The following is a 17,012-nucleotide window of genomic DNA, read 5'->3' as shown; positions in this document are numbered from 1 at the left end:
AGGAAGAGTTCAGGGAAGACACAGAGACAGAAAAAGACCAGGATGAGGGAGAACAGATGGGTGAGGGAAAACAGGGAGATGAGCCAGATGAAAGAAGTATGCTTTAGTCTGTTCTGTTGGTGATGTGACTTTTTTCCATTGAAAAATCACGTTTAGAGAATGTTACAAATAAAAGTCAAATTTCATTCAACATGCGTTTATTTTTTTTTATAATTAAGTGTTACACGTGCGCTAAAAAGTGCCCTCCCCCCCCTCCTGAGCACCTGCCCCCCAAAATGTCTGTGCACGCCTCTGGTTCTAGGGTAAATTTACCAGGGGGACAAAGGTGGGATCAGTGTTTTTTTCATGGTTGCACAGAGCAAAAGGATAACTACACAAAGTGTGCATTGTTTAGTATATTAATTGAGCCACAAAGCCAAGGTTGCAGAACGTTGATTGAACAGATTAAAACTTTTTATCTATCCTTTAAAATGCAACAATCATTTAGAAATTACAGTCAGCTCTAAGCTTGAGCTTGAGCTTATGAAAATAGAATCAAAGTTTTAATCTGTTCAATCAAAGTTCTGTAACCTTGGCTTTGGGGCTCAATTAATATCTTATGTCATTGAAAATAAAAATGAAAACAGGACAATAATACATCTTTCAACATATTAAGTAAGCTACAGAACCAAAGAGCTGATTGTGGCTCTGAAGAAACCAGATATAGCAGATTAAAAAGTAGGTTTTGTTCATTTTTTAAAGACATAAGATTAAAGGTGTATTGTGATCCTAGAACAACTGTTATGAAAAAAATATCAGCATCAGTCAAAATTGAATGTGACAGGGTTGTTAGAGATTTTTCCATTTTTCCCTATAATACAGACAGTGACAGCAGTAATACTCTCAAGTGGAAAGTTCTAACTTATTTATAATTTAAATTTTATATATATAAACAATTAACTGACAACAAAAACCCTGTGGTTAATTATCCGCTTTTGGCCACCCCTCAGTGTACATTGGTTATTGCCTGGCCACCCTTCTTAAAACTTTCTGGCTACGCCTCTGGACGACAGGATCCATACCAGGATCCAAGGGGGCCCTTTTCCAGATTGGATGGGCTTCCTAATTCCGTAAAAATTCAAAAAATATCCACTGGACTTGGTTTTCAAGATTTGAAGACGTTTCGCCACCTCTCCAGGAAGCTTTCTCAATTCAAATGTCTGGATCCGCAGTGAGTTTGATCCAGACATTTGAATTGAGAAAGCTTCCTGGAGAGGTGGCGAAACGTCTTCAAATCTTGAAAACCAAGTCCAGTGGATATTTTTTGAATTTTTACGGAATGACTATGACCTGGTTGACTGAGAACCTTCATCAGCATGGGCTTCCTAAATAAACATTTTTGCCTCACTGTGGGTGGTCTCAAAATAGCCATAACAGATTGGAGAAAAATGAATATGTTCATAAATGACACTAATAATGTACGAATCTATTGCATAAGGCGCCTTTTCTCTCCAATGTGCGTTTGAGTGTTTGTGCGGCGATGGGCGGAGGCCTCAGTGAAGCTCCTCTGGCGCTGCGTGTTTACAACAGCCTGCTGTAGTAGAGCAGCAGACACCGAACACATCGGAGACACGAGTGGGGCGTGTTCGTATTAGGGGTCAGAAACTCTGTCCAATCAGCTTCCAGTAAACCACTCACTGGCTGTCCCGCTCAGCCAATGCCGCGCGCTTCCAATCGGGGACGCGAGCTAATAGGAAGAGCGAATAGCGCAGGCACGTGGATCTACGCACACGTTAACGGTCGTAAAGAGTGTAGACAGAGATCGATGAGCAGCCTGGCGGTGTGTGTGAGAGCGAAGGATGGACTCAGCGATGCTGCTCCAGCTACGGACTGAGTACTGACGGATCTACCAAAGCAGAGGCCAGATATTTGAACCGAGGCTTACGTTATTATCACACATTAGTGGCGGTGAGTATTAAACGATGCTTCCTGGAGCTGGTAGACCAGCCTAACGGAATTTCCTGTCCAGATTTATGCGGTTTATGCTGTTAAAACAATGACTTTTCTTTTCCCCTCCATTCCCAACGTGAGTATATATATTTATATATGCCGTTAGTTTTGGTTAAAACGCAAACGTAGCTTTTTAAAATTTATTTTATAATATAACTTTGTGTGGAAACGTGCAGTATGTGCTGGTATGTTGTAGTGGGCGTGATTAATGGAGATCACCCACCTGTACCTGAGCCCTGCATGCACCATCCCTCCCCAGTCTGTCCCCAGCAGGCTTTCTCACACAACTGATCCACATTTTAATTTTATTTTAATGCTCTTAATCGTTTTATTAAATAGCAATAAAATATTAATTATCAATTTGCAGGGTAGCTATTTATAAAATGAAACGAGACAAAGAAAAAATAGGAGAAAGAAAAAGAAAAAACTGATAAACCATTTATCACAAGAAAAAAAAATCCACACTTTTGACTTGTATACCCCAATCCTAAATATATATTCTTATTAGTGTAGAGTTTTTGATCTATTCATAAACCTATAGAACTGATGATGCAGTTAGTATATTTCTTAGAAATGTTTACAGCTGATACTTTAGTTTCTTTTATGTTTGTTATAACTAATAACTTTCAAACTCACTTATCTCTTTCTGTTTTTAGCCATTCTTCTCTGTTATCTCTTTTAAATCCTAAATATATTTAGTGTAAGCTTACTTTATTAAGTTGGTGTATTTTTAATCAAAATATATTACTCTGTCAAACATATACATTTATAAGTGTATATATATGTATATGTGAGTGTTAATTTATTACTATTGACTAGTTATATTAATCAGATATTGCTAAATCCCAGATGTATAATTTTGATACTTTCTTTTCACCTCCTTATTCTAAAATTACAAGGGAGATAGTAGGATTGTTACATAACAAACATATAACCTCAGATTTTTGGGAGGGGAACAGTGAGCTGCTCTTGGAGGCCCCCTCTCGGACCCGAGGTGGCCCCCCACGTAGCAGTTAGGTTGCCTTGGGCTGACTGCTTTGACAAATCAGGAAATAAACAACCAAATGATGCATTACTTGAATTGATATGAAGTTGTTTGTATTTTTTTTTATAATTCTAGTTTGGCTGAAAATTCCAATTGTAACCTAAATGGACAAACCTGAATGTTTAATCCCTCATTTAGTCGTTCTGAGTGCATAAATGTGTATGAGTCTCTCTGATGGAAGCTGGGGTGTTTATTTCCCCACTGCATACCTATTTGCCCATATGTGCCGATGGGATCAGAGGACCAAAGACACAGACTGTGAGGGAAGGGTGATGAGAGAAGCTGGAGAGAATCAAAAATATGAGTGGAAAGATAGAGGCTGTGTGGTTGGGATGAAGGCAGCATGGCTTGCCGAAATGCATCCAGAGGGGAAAGTAGGTGGTTTGTGTGTTTCTAATCCTAATGGGGAGGGGGGGGGGGGCAGAGAAAGCACGAGACTGAAGAGAGGAGGGGCTTCGTTTGCAACCGGAGGCTGTGGTGGAGTGTGGGTGTGCCTACTCTGATTTCACCACTCCACAAGCTCCCATCCCCCCCTTCACATTTCCTACTCTCCTCCAGTCTCCTCAATGGGAGCCAGACATGTACCACTGTTGTGTGCCTCCTGCATAAACCCCCAGCCCTACTCTGATCCATGTTAAACTAGGGCACTGGTAGACCCACCATTTTGAGTGGTGGGAGTTGGATATTTAGGAAGAGAGATGGGTGGAGCATTTTGGAAACAGGAAACACGCTGAGCTTGTTGGGATTTTTATGTGTTGGTGTTCATTTTTCCAAAAATCTAAATCTACCTTGTATTAATCCGAACCTCTCACTATTTTTTCCTCAAAGTGATGCAGTCTCAAGGAAGCACATCCACCCAGCCCTCCTTCGATTCCCTGAGCTCCAGCGACAGCCTCGCGCTCAGCGACTCGGAACAGACAGAGGATGACACAGATGTCTTTTTGATGGACAGCTCTTCCTCCGTCGTCATCGGTGAAGTGGCATCCAGAAACGGCATGGAAGCAAGGAGCCCCAGGTCCCAATGGACGTACAGCAGCTTTCAGAGGAAGGAGGAGGAGACATACAGGCTGCAGAACCACAGCAAAGGGGCAGACTTCGGCCTGGTCCGCACAGATCCTGCGGGCCAGAGACCGAAATCACAGGGAGACCTGCTGTTTGCTCAGAAGGTACGAAGGAGAGGAACGACATGACAGTATTTGTACAGTGGTGAGCTCTTCTGAGCGTGTAATCTTTCTTCTCTGTCTTCTTCTCCATCAGTGTGCTGAGCTGCAGGGTTTCGTCAGGCCGCTCCTGGAGTTGCTGAATGGACTGAAGAGCGGTCGATTTGACCACGGTAAGCATTCCTAAACCATTGCTTCCTGCAAGCATGCATGGACTTGTGGTGCAAGGTGTGGATAGAAACAGACTGTGAGAACCTTTTTAGCAAACTGTGCAAATTCCTGCAGGGTTCAAGTTGTCAGAAAAGACACAAAGTGAAGCGAGCATGAGGCAGCAGCCTTGCTTTTTATACTTTACCTCTCTGCGGTGCTACGTAAAGCAGTACCTGTATGCATGTCATTACATGTATCCATTCAGTGTAAAGGCTGACAGGTGGATTATGCGTTTGATTGACAGGTTTAAGCAGTTTCCAGCAGAGCGTCGCCATGGATCGCATCCAAAGGATTGTCGGAGTTTTGCAGAGACCACATTGTGGGTAAGAAGTCATTTACATTGCCACCCAGTCACACACTAAATGAAGAAGATTCCTTGATTAAAATTTTTATTTTTTTGACATTTCTTTGCAAATAAACCACAATCTTCCATGTGTTTTAAACAAACTTCATGAGAAAAGATCAACAAAGTTGGATGGTTGCTATAAAGCGGGCTTACACATTGAAAAAAATAATGCAACCGCTTTTTGGCATCTACCTTAATAATATTTAGTTACTTTAACATAATTGTTTTATGTCCTACCCCGCTAACATGAAACAATTGTTAAAGTAGCTAAATATGATTAAGTAAATGCCAAAAATGGTTGCATAATTTTTTTCAGTGCCATTTTTTTTTTGCCCTTTTCGGGCCGTGCGAGATTTTTTCGATCGGGCCGACTTTCAGCCTGATCATGCATCGTGTAGAGTCCGACTATCGTGAGCAAATCGCTTCGTGTTTATGCGCAAACAAGGATTCTTCTTCTTCCTCTCAGATGAGAACACAGAGGCATGGCGGGGCTGCGGGGAAAGGGAGTTCTTTCTTGTAAATTGACAGATAGTAGTAGCCACATAGGGCTTTCAGCACAAAATTTCACAAATTGCCAAGGCAGCGCGTTTCAATCTAGTGAGCTACATATTCCTCTTCTACTTGTTTGGCTTCTGGATAGATGAAAATGAGTAGCGCCATCTCACCGCAGAGCTGAGTCAGACTTGGTTTTTTCAGAGCGTCATGCTGAACATGCATCGTGAGCTGTGAACTCACACTGTGTGAGCTGCAGCTGCGTGCAACGATTGAAAAAATCGCACAGTTTATGCCCGGTGTAAAGTGACAGGCATGTTATACGATTTTTTTTATTTGGCCTCTACTTCTAGTTTGAAGTATTTTTCAAAGATGAATAGAAGACTTTCAGCCTCTTTAGGTGCAAATCTCTGAGAGATGTTCATAGGGACTGCATTCAAATGCATGCCACACACTTCAAATGTTTTAACAGAAACCTTTTGAGCAACTTATCCTTTTCTGTGAACTTTAAATGCTCTCACTAATGTGTTGATGTATTTCATGAAGTCCCTTTAAAATGCATTAAAACCTGTCTGAAACCTTGAGACATCCTGCTGCATGATAGGAGGATGAACATGTTTATTAAACAGTGTAAGAGCTTTGAGAGAGAATCTCATGTGTTTTTGCCTCTTGCATGTTAAACTTCTAGGAGTAGAATTCTGACCCCTTTTGACCCCTGTGTTTTTCAGGGAGAAGTACCTAAACACTTTGCTCCAGGTGGAGGCGATGTTACAGCTCTGGTTTCCACATATCTCCAGTCAGCCTGTGTCCTCGTCCTCCAGTGTTGCCACATCCCCCACTCATTCCCTCCAGGACACTTCCAGCTCTACTCCGCCGCACAAACACAGAGATCAGCTGCATATTCCAGTCAAGGTTAGTATGCACACATTGTCTATCAGTCTGTTCTAACAAATAAAGACCCCCCTCACCATCCTTCCGGCTCTACTGAGATGTAACATTCATTTGCTTGCTCTCCTGTTTACTTTCCAGAAGCGCAGACTCAGCTGGACAGACACAGACTCTCCCACATCCTCCCCAATACCTATCAAGTGCCGTCGTAGCAGTGGAGAGGAGAGCAGGGAGAAGCACAATCAAGATGAAAGGAATCCGTCTACCTCTTCTCCATTGCTGTCTTCTAAGGCTTTACCAGGCGTGGTCTGCGGCAGCCAGCTAATCGATGGCCCAAAGGGAAATGACAGCGAGGGCGACCCGGACGAGCATTCCAAGTACAAAGGAGCCCAGAGCTCCGAGCCCAGGCTGACCTGGGTGCATGTCGCTCCCATCCCATCCCCGCGGAAATCTTGTCTCGCACACGGGGTCACAAAAATGGAAGTAATCGACGAAAGCGTTCCCACTGCGAGCAGCAGGGGCAGTCCAGCAATGCAAGACTGCTCCATCTCGTCCACCACCCCCGCTAACAACCCCAAAAATCAAAAGAAACCAACGCAGTGCCAAAGCCAGCTCGCTGCTTCAGGACAACGAGGTGAGACTACAGGGACATGTCAAGGTCAAAGCCAGCCCACACTTGTCTCATTGAAGCCCCTGGCCCGCGTATGTCCCTCCACTGTGGAGACCTGACACACCTAACAAGGAAATAGCCGGCAGCCTTGGCCCATTCACAACACCCAAGGCTTAAAGCTGCTGCAACACAAATAAAGGGGAAAAAAGGATGTTTATGTATGCATTTCATATGGAGGAGAAAAGCTGTTAGTGGAGATTGGTATATAGGACAAAGTGTTCTGCAACGGGGTGAAGGGAGAAGGAAACTTTGGAAGTGAGGTTCTGATAAAACACTATAGGCACTTAATAACTTATCTGGCTCTTTTTCTTTAGTATAAATCCAGAATAGTTGGTCCTGGAGGCTAAAGGTGATAGCTAATAAAAAAGGACACTTAACCTCAAAAATACTTGGCATGTCCTTCAGAGTAGAAGGTCTGTCAGAAATTTAATATTGTTTACATCACAGTGGGACCGTTTCAGCTTTTTGTTTTCACAAAAGCATTGCCAAACAAAAAAAAAGTGAGAGATTATTTATTCTTTTATCTATTATCTTGTCTACATATTAGACAAGAAAACTGCTTTACTCGTTTAGTTTTCAGTAAGCGGTTCACTCAGGAAGATATCTGGTAGCACATCGCCTATGTACCACCATTCCACTTATAATGAATCAACTTTGCGATGAGTAACAACCAGAGGTGAACAGTAAAAGGCTCTTAAAGTAGATCTTGCTTAGTGGTGCTTTTGAGATTGATGCTGTTCTTCAGTGACAGACGTCCAGGACCAACTATCCTGAGTTTATACTAAATAAAGATGCAGAGAGAGTTTTCCTTAGACACTTACTGCTTATTACCTTTAACAGAAGCTCACTTAAAAAAAGAAATCATACAATCCCTTTAAACTGTGCATTTCATATATTTAATATAATGTTTTACAATTAAATTAAAAGAATATTGAAATAATTAATCTTGACATGCACTAAAGGGGGGTTATGATTAAAGATGAAAAAAGCTAAAGTTGGCTTAAAGATCAGGAGTTCAGACATGATGATGGAGAGAGGATGGAATTTAGAGAACCAACAGACAGAATAACTTCAGCATGAAAACAATCAGTATATTTAGAGAAGGCTGTTATTGCACAACTTGAAACTAAACATAAGGAGTGTGATGTCAGTGTTTGAAATGAAAACTGAATGCTCTGATTTCAATTAGAGAAATTAAGAGTGAACATATTTTTTCTTTTAAGGTTCGAAAGGAAGCCTGTTTCACTATTACAGCTAATTGTAGATAGGACAGAGGAGAAATGGTTATTAAAGTGAGTAATGAATGATACATTCATAGGAAATACAGATCTGACTGGTTATTACACTGTATATAGGAGTGTTGAAGTTGAAAAGATAGGGAAACAAATATGTAACATCAAGCGAATGTATTCCAAAATGTCTGAAGGCTTCTAAACCAGAGGAGCGTTGCCGTAGCATCAACCCGTCTCGCTGTGAATCAGGCGCTGCTGCTGCCAGGTGTCTGAAAACGGACCGGCGATCAGGGTCCAGAATGACTTTTTAAATGACCAGCCTGAAGAAAACAGACAAACAATAACCACTTATACATATGACTCTAATCCCGGCGTTAATTTATTCATGTTTCAATCAGATACTGCAGCTATTTATTATTGTTTGTATTTATTTATTGGGCAGCTTATTATTGCCTGCTGTGCACTGGCATAGCTCGGCCCACAGTCTTTGGGATCTTTTTTTTTTAAGCTTATGACATTTCATGTGTTTTTTACTACTATTACAAGGAGAACAACGGAGGCAGATGGAACATTTTGAATGGACTATTGGACTACTGTGCCTTTTGTCAATTTGTTCAAGGGAAAAAAAAAAGATCTTGGTGCTTTCCGTGCATTTTGATTGTTTGCAATTCAGAAAAAAACTGTACACAATCTATTGAATATTGAATGCATCAAAACCAACAGAATATTGGCCAACTAAGACAGCAGCGTCCACATCTGATGGCTACTGCTGATCCTCACTGCCCACATCTTGAGCCGATGCGGTGTGTTTTTGGATCTGAGTTGGAAACCAGTGATTCAAATACAGAAACAAGTGTTAGATTTGATTTCTTTATTGTTTTTAACAATATGAGCCTTTTTTTTCTCTTGATTTGATAAAAAAAAAAAAATCAACATGTAGGAAGATCCTTTAATTTGATGATTAGAAATAGGAAGAACAATAAGAAAAATATCTTGATTTGGATCATGAGATCATCCTGTGGTGTGACTGTAGAAGGCAGTGTCTCTGCTGTGCCCCTCAGAGGTGTTAACGATTTTAATTATGAGAGTGACAAAATGAATATTCCACAAGTTTGGATGCTTTTTGATGAGGAAAGTTTCTTTATGGTCTCATATTTCATTTCGTGTTATAAATACTGTCCCTATCTACGGGCAATGATGTCAGGGTGAAGGATTTACTTCATTATTCATTGAAAAGTGAAAAAAGGAAAAGATGGCCTGTATTTTGCTTAAGTAGTATTTTAAAATGACCTCAGATAACCACTTGGGATGTTCTTTTGTTTGTTTGTTTTTTTATTACTGATCTGTGATTGAGAAAATCCCATTATAGACCTTTCATTGGCCGAATCAGCGCATCAGCAGTGATTGATTTTATTATTATGATTAAGTGTAATCTTCTAATTAAAGTGTTTATGCTCTTAAAATATAAAAAAAGAATATGAATTAGTTAGCAAATCCTTATTTGTATTAGATGTCCCATTGGGCCCACATATTTCTAAACTATCAATAAGCTAACGTTCCTATAACCATTGGGTTATCTTTATCAATGTGATTGGATTTACTTGTATAACAAAAACATATAGATATTGAAAGTATTTTAACCTTTTTTTTTATTAATTATAATCCACAAATTTTGTAGCGAGGGAAAGGAGTCCTTTAAAAAGCCCCACATGTAAACACAGAGCCCCCCTGGCAGCCATCATGTTTCTGGAGCAGTGAGCTCACAAAGCCTCCATCACAGATCCAGACTCTGAATCAGAGCCTGAGGTGGGGCGTCGTCTTCCACCTCATACTTGTTTACTGTTGAAGTGTGACAGAGAAACCAATTGCACTTATTTGTTATTCTGCATTTTTTTTTAAATGGCTTTTTCTGGGATTTTTTTTTTTTTTTACTGTGACGTCCACTGCTGATTGGTCAGGAATAACAATGTCTTGTTTGTTTTAGCTGCCTTTTTCTGGTTTGATGCTAACTGTAGAAGCGTCCCTTCCCCCACTGGGCTGCACCGGTCTGCCCTTCCTGTCTCTCCTATGTCTCCCTCAATCCACTTAGTATCCTTTACTTTGGAAAACACTTTTTTTTTCTATCACCCCATCTCTTTTTTGTTATTAATCATCCTGGCTTTATCTTCAGACAACACGAGACAAAAATCTTTTAATAAATGACACGTTTTTGAAAGTAAGAGTCTTCTGTATTTTTTTTTTTGAGCAAAACAAAATGACATTTCTGTTTTTAGCCTTTTTTTGATTTCCTTCATTATCATGATATGAGTCAGACTTGTTTTGAAAAGCAGCTCTCCCTAAACAGAAGTGACTCAATGAGGTGCAGTTTTAGGGACTACATTTAGAAGTGCGTGTTAGCTTGTGGGGTGGGGGTTTGAAGTGAAGGGGAGGAAGGAGGGGTATGGTATAAGACTACTGTCTTTAATCTGACTGAAAGTAGTGGGGGGGCCGGCTGATCCTCCAACCAGCTGCCACTGAAAAGCCCAAACATTCCTACTGTGTATTTCTCTGCATATTCAGGTTCCGAAATCATTAGTAATTACCTCCAAATAGAAGAAGAACCTGGATCCAGAGTCATAAATTAAAGGAGAAAGTCGCAGGATTTCACTTTATCTAAAATATGAAAAGTTTGAGAATCCAAATTTCCTCTGAAATATGAATTGAGGTTACTATTAATATGTAAAAAACTTATTTAAATCCAAGGTTTTTGAGCTAAATGTAATCAGTTTTCCACAAATAGTTAAAGGGTAAAACAAATGATCAGTGTAAAGAATATAAAAAAAATAGGTAAAAGCTGTATAAACCTGGCTGAGTACAACGTCGGACTAATTTTGTTTCAGCATCTCATCTGCATGAGACATTTGCATTCAATTATATTGAATCAAATCAATTGTACTTGAGGATTTTGTTTTACAGCTGCTCATTTTCAACATTTAATTTAAGCTCAAATATACAGAAAAGTTGCAGAGGAAAACAAATCTTTGTTTAAAGGTAACAGGACAAAGGTGCAGATAAATCCCATAAAGTGAAAGCAGTCATCAAGGGAACAAACAAACAAGATGGTGACCATAGAGGCTTCCAGAGACTGAGGATCTCTAAAAAAGCTGGCAATAATATTTTTGATTCTTCATATAATACACAATATGGTTAAAACACATAATTCTTTTTTAACATATTAAAATATCTAGTTAATAAAAAAAAAGATAATCCTAAAACCTTAAGGCGTGCATTATGACACAACTAAAAGTTTGGCACCAAGTAACATCTCCCAAAAGAACACTTCACCTAAAGTCCTTAATTTGCTGCCTTTAAATCCATCCTATGAATCCTCTGAGACGCTCCTGAGAGATCCACTTTGGACTGAGATTTGGTGACTATACATGTCACTGGAGTAGAGGGGAGTTTTATGAAAAATTATTGGAGATTATTTAAATTTGGAGACATGGTGCATTTCCCAGATTGAAACAGCCATCAAATGTAGGTACGACCATGAAGGGACTAGTATTAGCCAAAGATACTAGGGTAGAGCTTGGGAAATAAGATGATGCACACTGAAAAAATAAAATAAAAAACACCATTATACCACCATAGCTAGCATGGAGCATTGGATCCATGACTTAAAATTGTTTCTGACCCTAACATCTAATGTTTGCAATTTAAGGACCTTAGCTGAGAAGACTGGAACTGAGTTTTGTGATCTGCCCGTCTGGCGTCTGCTTTTATTGCTTTTCTATATTTATATATATATATATATATATATATCTATATATATATATATATATATATATATATATATATATATATATATATATATATATATACACACTCACCAGCCACTTTATTAGGTACCCCATGCTAGTAACTGGTTGGACCCCCTTTTGCCTTCAGAACTGCCTCAATTCTTGGTGGCATAGATTCAACAAGGTGCTGGAAGCATTCCTCAGGGAGTTTGGTCCATATTGACATGATGGCATCACACAGTTGCCGCAGATTTGTCGGCTGCACATCCATGATGCGAATCTCCCGTTCCACCACATCCCAAAGATGCTCTATTGGATTGAGATCTGGTGACTGTGGAGGCCATTTGAGTACAGTGAACTCATTGTCATGTTCAAGAAACCAGTCTGAGATGATTCCAGCTTTATGACATGGCGCATTATCCTGCTGAAAATAGCCATCAGAAGTTGGGTACATTGTGGTCATAAAGGGATGGACATGGTCAGCAACAATACTCAGGTAGGCTGTGGCGTTGCAACGATGCTCAATTGGTACTAAGGGGCCCAAAGAGTGCCAAGAAAATATTCCCCACACCATGACACCACCACCACCAGCCTGAACCGTTGATACAAGGCAGGATGGATCCATGCTTTCATGTTGTAGACGCCAAATTCTGACCCTACCATCCGAATGTCGCAGCAGAAATCGAGACTCATCAGACCAGGCAACGTTTTTCCAATCTTCTATTGTCCAATTTCCATGAGCTTGTGCAAATTGTAGCCTCAGTTTCCTGTTCTTAGCTGAAAGGAGTGGCACCCGGTGTGGTCTTCTGCTGCTGTAGCCCATCTGCGTCAAAGTTCGACGTACTGTGCGTTCAGAGATGCTCTTCTGCCCACCTTGGTTGTAACGGGTGGTTATTTGAGTCACTGTTGCCCTTCTATCAGCTCGAAGCAGTCTGGCCATTCTCCTCTGACCTCTGGCATCAACAAGGCATTTCCGCCCACAGAACTGCCGCTCACTGGATGTTTTTTCTTTTTCGGACCATTCTCTGTAAACCCTAGAGATGGTTGTGCGTGAAAATCCCAGTAGATCAGCAGTTTCTGAAATACTCAGACCAGCCCTTCTGGCACCAACAATCATGCCACGTTCAAAGTCACTCAAATCACCTTTCTTCCCCATACTGATGCTCGGTTTGAACTGCAGGAGATTGTCTTGACCATGTCTACATGCCTAAATGCACTGAGTTGCCGCCATGTGATTGGCTGCTTAGAAATTAAGTGTTAACGAGCAGTTGGACAAGTGTACCTAATAAAGTGGCCGGTGAGTGTATATATATATATATATATATATATATATATATATATATATATATATATATATATATATATATATATATATATATATCCTAGAATATTTAAATTTGAGCCCGCAAAAAAAATTTTGAAGATTAAAAAAGAATGATAGACTTGACATTTTCAGAAGTTCTTACAGATTTATTATTTTGATTATATCAGATTAACATAATAAGAAATAGTTGAAAAAAATGGATTTAACTTAAGATAAAAGAAAAAAATTGTCAAATATTAAAATGACCCTTTACTCTGGGATGTGTTGTTATAAAGAGGTGGTTTTTGGTAGGGTTTGCTTCGATTTCTCCTTGGTCAAACAGCATGAAATCAGCAGCAGGTTTATAAACATAGATATACGAGCATCACATGAAGCAGGAGGAACAGACCAACAGGAGTGCACTGCTTTCTGACATACCCAATGGTTGATTTCGTGACAGGTCTGTCTCTGACACACTGACTGTGCTACACTACAACAACAGAGACCCCCCACCTCCCCTCCCTCTGTTTCGGCCCCCCCTTGTATCCATGCAGTTTTTAGCAGACGAGCAATTGCCCTGCTTCTCTTCAACAGCAACACACCCCTTTTTCCTCCTCTGAAGCGTGAAAGCGAGGGGCAAAAGAAGAGGGAGGAGAAAGGGATGTGCTAGGGTCAAAGAAGGACAGATATATCTATATATATATATATATATATATATATATATATATATATATATATATATATATATATATATATATATATATATATATATATATATATATAAAGATTGGCACAGTTAGCAAAAACAAAAATGGCTTTTAGTTGTACTTTTAAGCTAAAACCTAAGAATTTTTGATTTTCATTTGGGTTTTTTTGTTCTGTTTTCTGTATTTAAAAATGTCTAACTCCATTGCAATGCGCTAGCAACAAAAAAAACCCTAGTAACACCATTAATACCCTTAGTAGTTTTCACTTCTCTCAGTATCCAATAAGCATGTGTGGGATTATTTGAGCATGTGTGTTCGTGAATCAATAGGATTTCACATAATGAACTTAGCGCACCTCTTATCCTCTGTTGTGGAGGTTTTATTCGTGGCTCTGCGTCCCGTTGTCGAGGTTAACAAGTTAAGGGTGTCTGGGGCCTTGCGTGCTGGGAATGTCAGGATGTTTAATGACACAATAAGGTGATTAATCTTTTATCCCAAACTTCCCTCCCTTCATAATTCAGTCACTGTGCTCTGGTAAATCCCATATGACCTAAAGCCACACTGATTTTGTAGCAAAAGCACACACACACACACACACTCACTCTGAGCACACAAGAGAGTTTATGTCCAGACTTGTCACAAAACAGACAGGATGAACATTTAAAATGCAAAGCGGTGGACCCTGAAATGGAAATCAGAGCTACCTCAGACTCCGTTTCTGCTCCTGAAAACCCCATCACTGACAGAGCTCACTGTGTTTTCACCCACCATCTGTAGCTATCCGTTGCTCTGATGCCGCTTATTTGGTAAAGAAGGAGACACTGTGGCCTAGCTTTCAAGGACTCACGTGTATCTCATGACATTGTTTGTAATATTTGGGGCAAAGCCGAAGGCAACAACATCCTCAGCCGTATCTGGATATATGTTCTTGTGCTCATTTTGATGTTGTGACGGATGACATGAAAGCAAGTTGGATGCACTGATGTCAGAAGATCTGCAGGATGCATTAAATAGTTTGATGAAAAAGGACTGAAACAGTCAGGCCAAGGTGTGGAGTTTAGGCAGGAAGGCCCTCTGACTTACAGACCGCAACTGGGAATGAAACTGTCAAAACTCAAAGGACCCAGTATTCAAGGCAAGACAGAAAGTGGGATTATTCAAAAGGCATTCATTTAAAACTGGATCTGTGGATCTGCAGTAGCAGCGGCTAGGTCGTCTAAAGCATGAACTTCTAGAGGAGAGAAACACAGGTTAGTGATCACAATAATCTGACGGGATGATTCTGAACGCGTGAGTCACTAACCTGGTTTTACAGTTCAGTCCATGCCCAGCCGGTCGGATGATAAGACTCAGCGGACACTGCCAGGAAGTTCCAGATGCTGAAGCCTTAAAGGCTGCAGAACTGACACGAGGTCAGTTCCAATCAGACAAAGGAAAGCAGATCCAAGTTCAGTCCACAAGAAGAATCCGGCAGGAGTCCGAAGACAGGTCAGGCAAACAGATCAGAACAGGGACAGGCAGGCTCAGGGGTCCAAAAGCAAAATTGACCAGGCAATCAGAAAACAATCAGTTATGCTAGAAAACTGTCACACCAAAGGGTCAAGAATAATCTTTAATAATGACTGGGACCAAGCGGATTAAATAGAAGCTGGAACAGGTGGATATGATGAACGGTAAGGAGAAACTGGGCGGAGCTGGACAGCAGAATGAAGGCCAGTTATCAGCACCAAGATAATGACAGAAACTGGAACAGCGTGAAGGAAATTTACCAAAAACTTCTACAGTAGACAAATCATAAAATTGTACATAAAAGATGAGAAATAGTCTTGTCCAAATCCCACAAACACTGGATTGAATTCAGTTACAATTCAGTTTATTTATATAGTGCCAAATTCACAACACATGTCATCTCAAGGCACTTTACAGTTCAACCAGATCATACAGTCAAATTGATACAAAGTTTTTATCAAAGGGGAAAACCATTATTGCATTGACCAATACAACCCCGCCAAAGCAGCTTGTAGCACGGGGAAGGGGAAAAACCCCTTTTAACGGGAAAAAACCTCCAGCAACCACCAGTTGGCCCATCGCCGAGGCCGACGGGGGTTCAAGGAGACAGAAGCAAGATACAAAAACAGGAAAAAGGGCGGCCCCGCCGGGAAACACCACCGGGCAGCACTCCAAGCAGCCCCCATCCAAAGGGGACGAAGAGAGCACATCCACTCAGTCACTCAAGAAACGACCACATGGAAAACGGGCTCTCAAAAATCATAAACGGGGTGTTGATAGAAGTACACAGTGATTTTTCCCTTTCAAAAACGCACACCAAACAGGAACAGACAGGCAAACCTCTGAGAAAACAGAGAGAGCAAAGTTAAGATTGAACTAACAGATTCGCGAAAGGAAAAGAGAGAGAATGAAGCAAATGAAAATGGGGGGCCCCATTCCTCCCAAAAGTTAAGCCCATAGCACTAACATAAAAATACTCAGAAACCTAGCCCCCTAACTATAACTTTTTCAAAAAGGGAAATTTTAACCTAGCCTTTAAAATGACAGGGGGGTCCCTCACGGGCAAAACTGGTTTTTGTTCCACAAGGGGGGGCCCGATAAATAAAAGTTGCCTCCCCTTCTATTTAGAAATTCTAGGAAAACCACTATAAACCCGATTGGGCGAAGTGCTCTGTTAAAACATAAGGGAAAAATCAATCCTGATATAAATGGGGCTTGCCATTTTAAGGGTTTATATTAGAAGGGGATTTTAAATTTATTCTTTTTTTAACAGAACCAAGAAGAGAAGCCGGATAGGGGAGATTGATCTTTTTTTTTATTTTCATTAAACTCTGGCTGCAGCATTTGGATCACTGAAGGGTTTAAATCAGTTTGGATTCTTGATATAAAGAAATTACAAAGTCCACCCTTGAAGTAACAAATGCATGGGCGTTTCTCACATCACCCCTGGGCAGATATTTTTAAATTTTTTTTTCAATGTTCCTAGATGAAAAAAAGAAATTCTAGAAACCTCTTTATATGGGGTTTAAATGACACCTATCAAAAAATAAACCCCCAAAATTTTTACTTTATTATAAAAAACAGTTTAATCCCTCCAAATGAAATGATGGGAATTATTTCTTTTTTAAGACCTGGTCCAAAGACTATAACTTTTTTTTCTCATCAAAAAGAAAATTTAAAAT

General features: G+C 40.2%; 1 protein-coding gene across 1 annotated transcript; it reads left to right on the top strand.

Moving 5' to 3' along the window:
* The first annotated feature begins 1,792 nt into the window (after positions 1-1,792).
* On the top strand, positions 1,793-7,185 carry LOC119783029 (circadian-associated transcriptional repressor-like). Its single transcript, XM_038284302.1, has 6 exons — positions 1,793-1,947; positions 3,863-4,200; positions 4,292-4,367; positions 4,649-4,727; positions 5,971-6,154; positions 6,272-7,185. The coding sequence occupies exons 2-6, from the start codon at positions 3,865-3,867 to the stop codon at positions 6,857-6,859; spliced, it is 1,263 nt and encodes a 420-aa protein (XP_038140230.1). The 5' UTR covers positions 1,793-1,947; positions 3,863-3,864; the 3' UTR covers positions 6,860-7,185.
* The last annotated feature ends 9,827 nt before the right edge of the window (positions 7,186-17,012 follow it).

Source organism: Cyprinodon tularosa, unplaced genomic scaffold (genome assembly GCF_016077235.1).
Source record: "Cyprinodon tularosa strain WSP-4 unplaced genomic scaffold, ASM1607723v1 ctg2, whole genome shotgun sequence".
In the NCBI taxonomy this organism is placed as follows: domain Eukaryota; kingdom Metazoa; phylum Chordata; class Actinopteri; order Cyprinodontiformes; family Cyprinodontidae; genus Cyprinodon; species Cyprinodon tularosa.
Note: the sequence above shows the minus strand (reverse complement) of the source record. Positions and strands in the feature narration are given on the sequence as shown.

What these genes read in the sequence shown, in the direction of transcription:
- LOC119783029 (XM_038284302.1), top strand. Translation starts at nt 3,865, where the DNA reads ATGCAGTCTCAAGGAAGCACATCCACCCAGCCCTCCTTCGATTCCCTG. An exon ending in ACCTGCTGTTTGCTCAGAAG is followed by an intron (nt 4,201 to 4,291) that starts GTACGAAGGAGA and finishes CTTCTCCATCAG; the next exon opens with TGTGCTGAGCTGCAGGGTTT. An exon ending in AGCTGCATATTCCAGTCAAG is followed by an intron (nt 6,155 to 6,271) that starts GTTAGTATGCAC and finishes TTTACTTTCCAG; the next exon opens with AAGCGCAGACTCAGCTGGAC.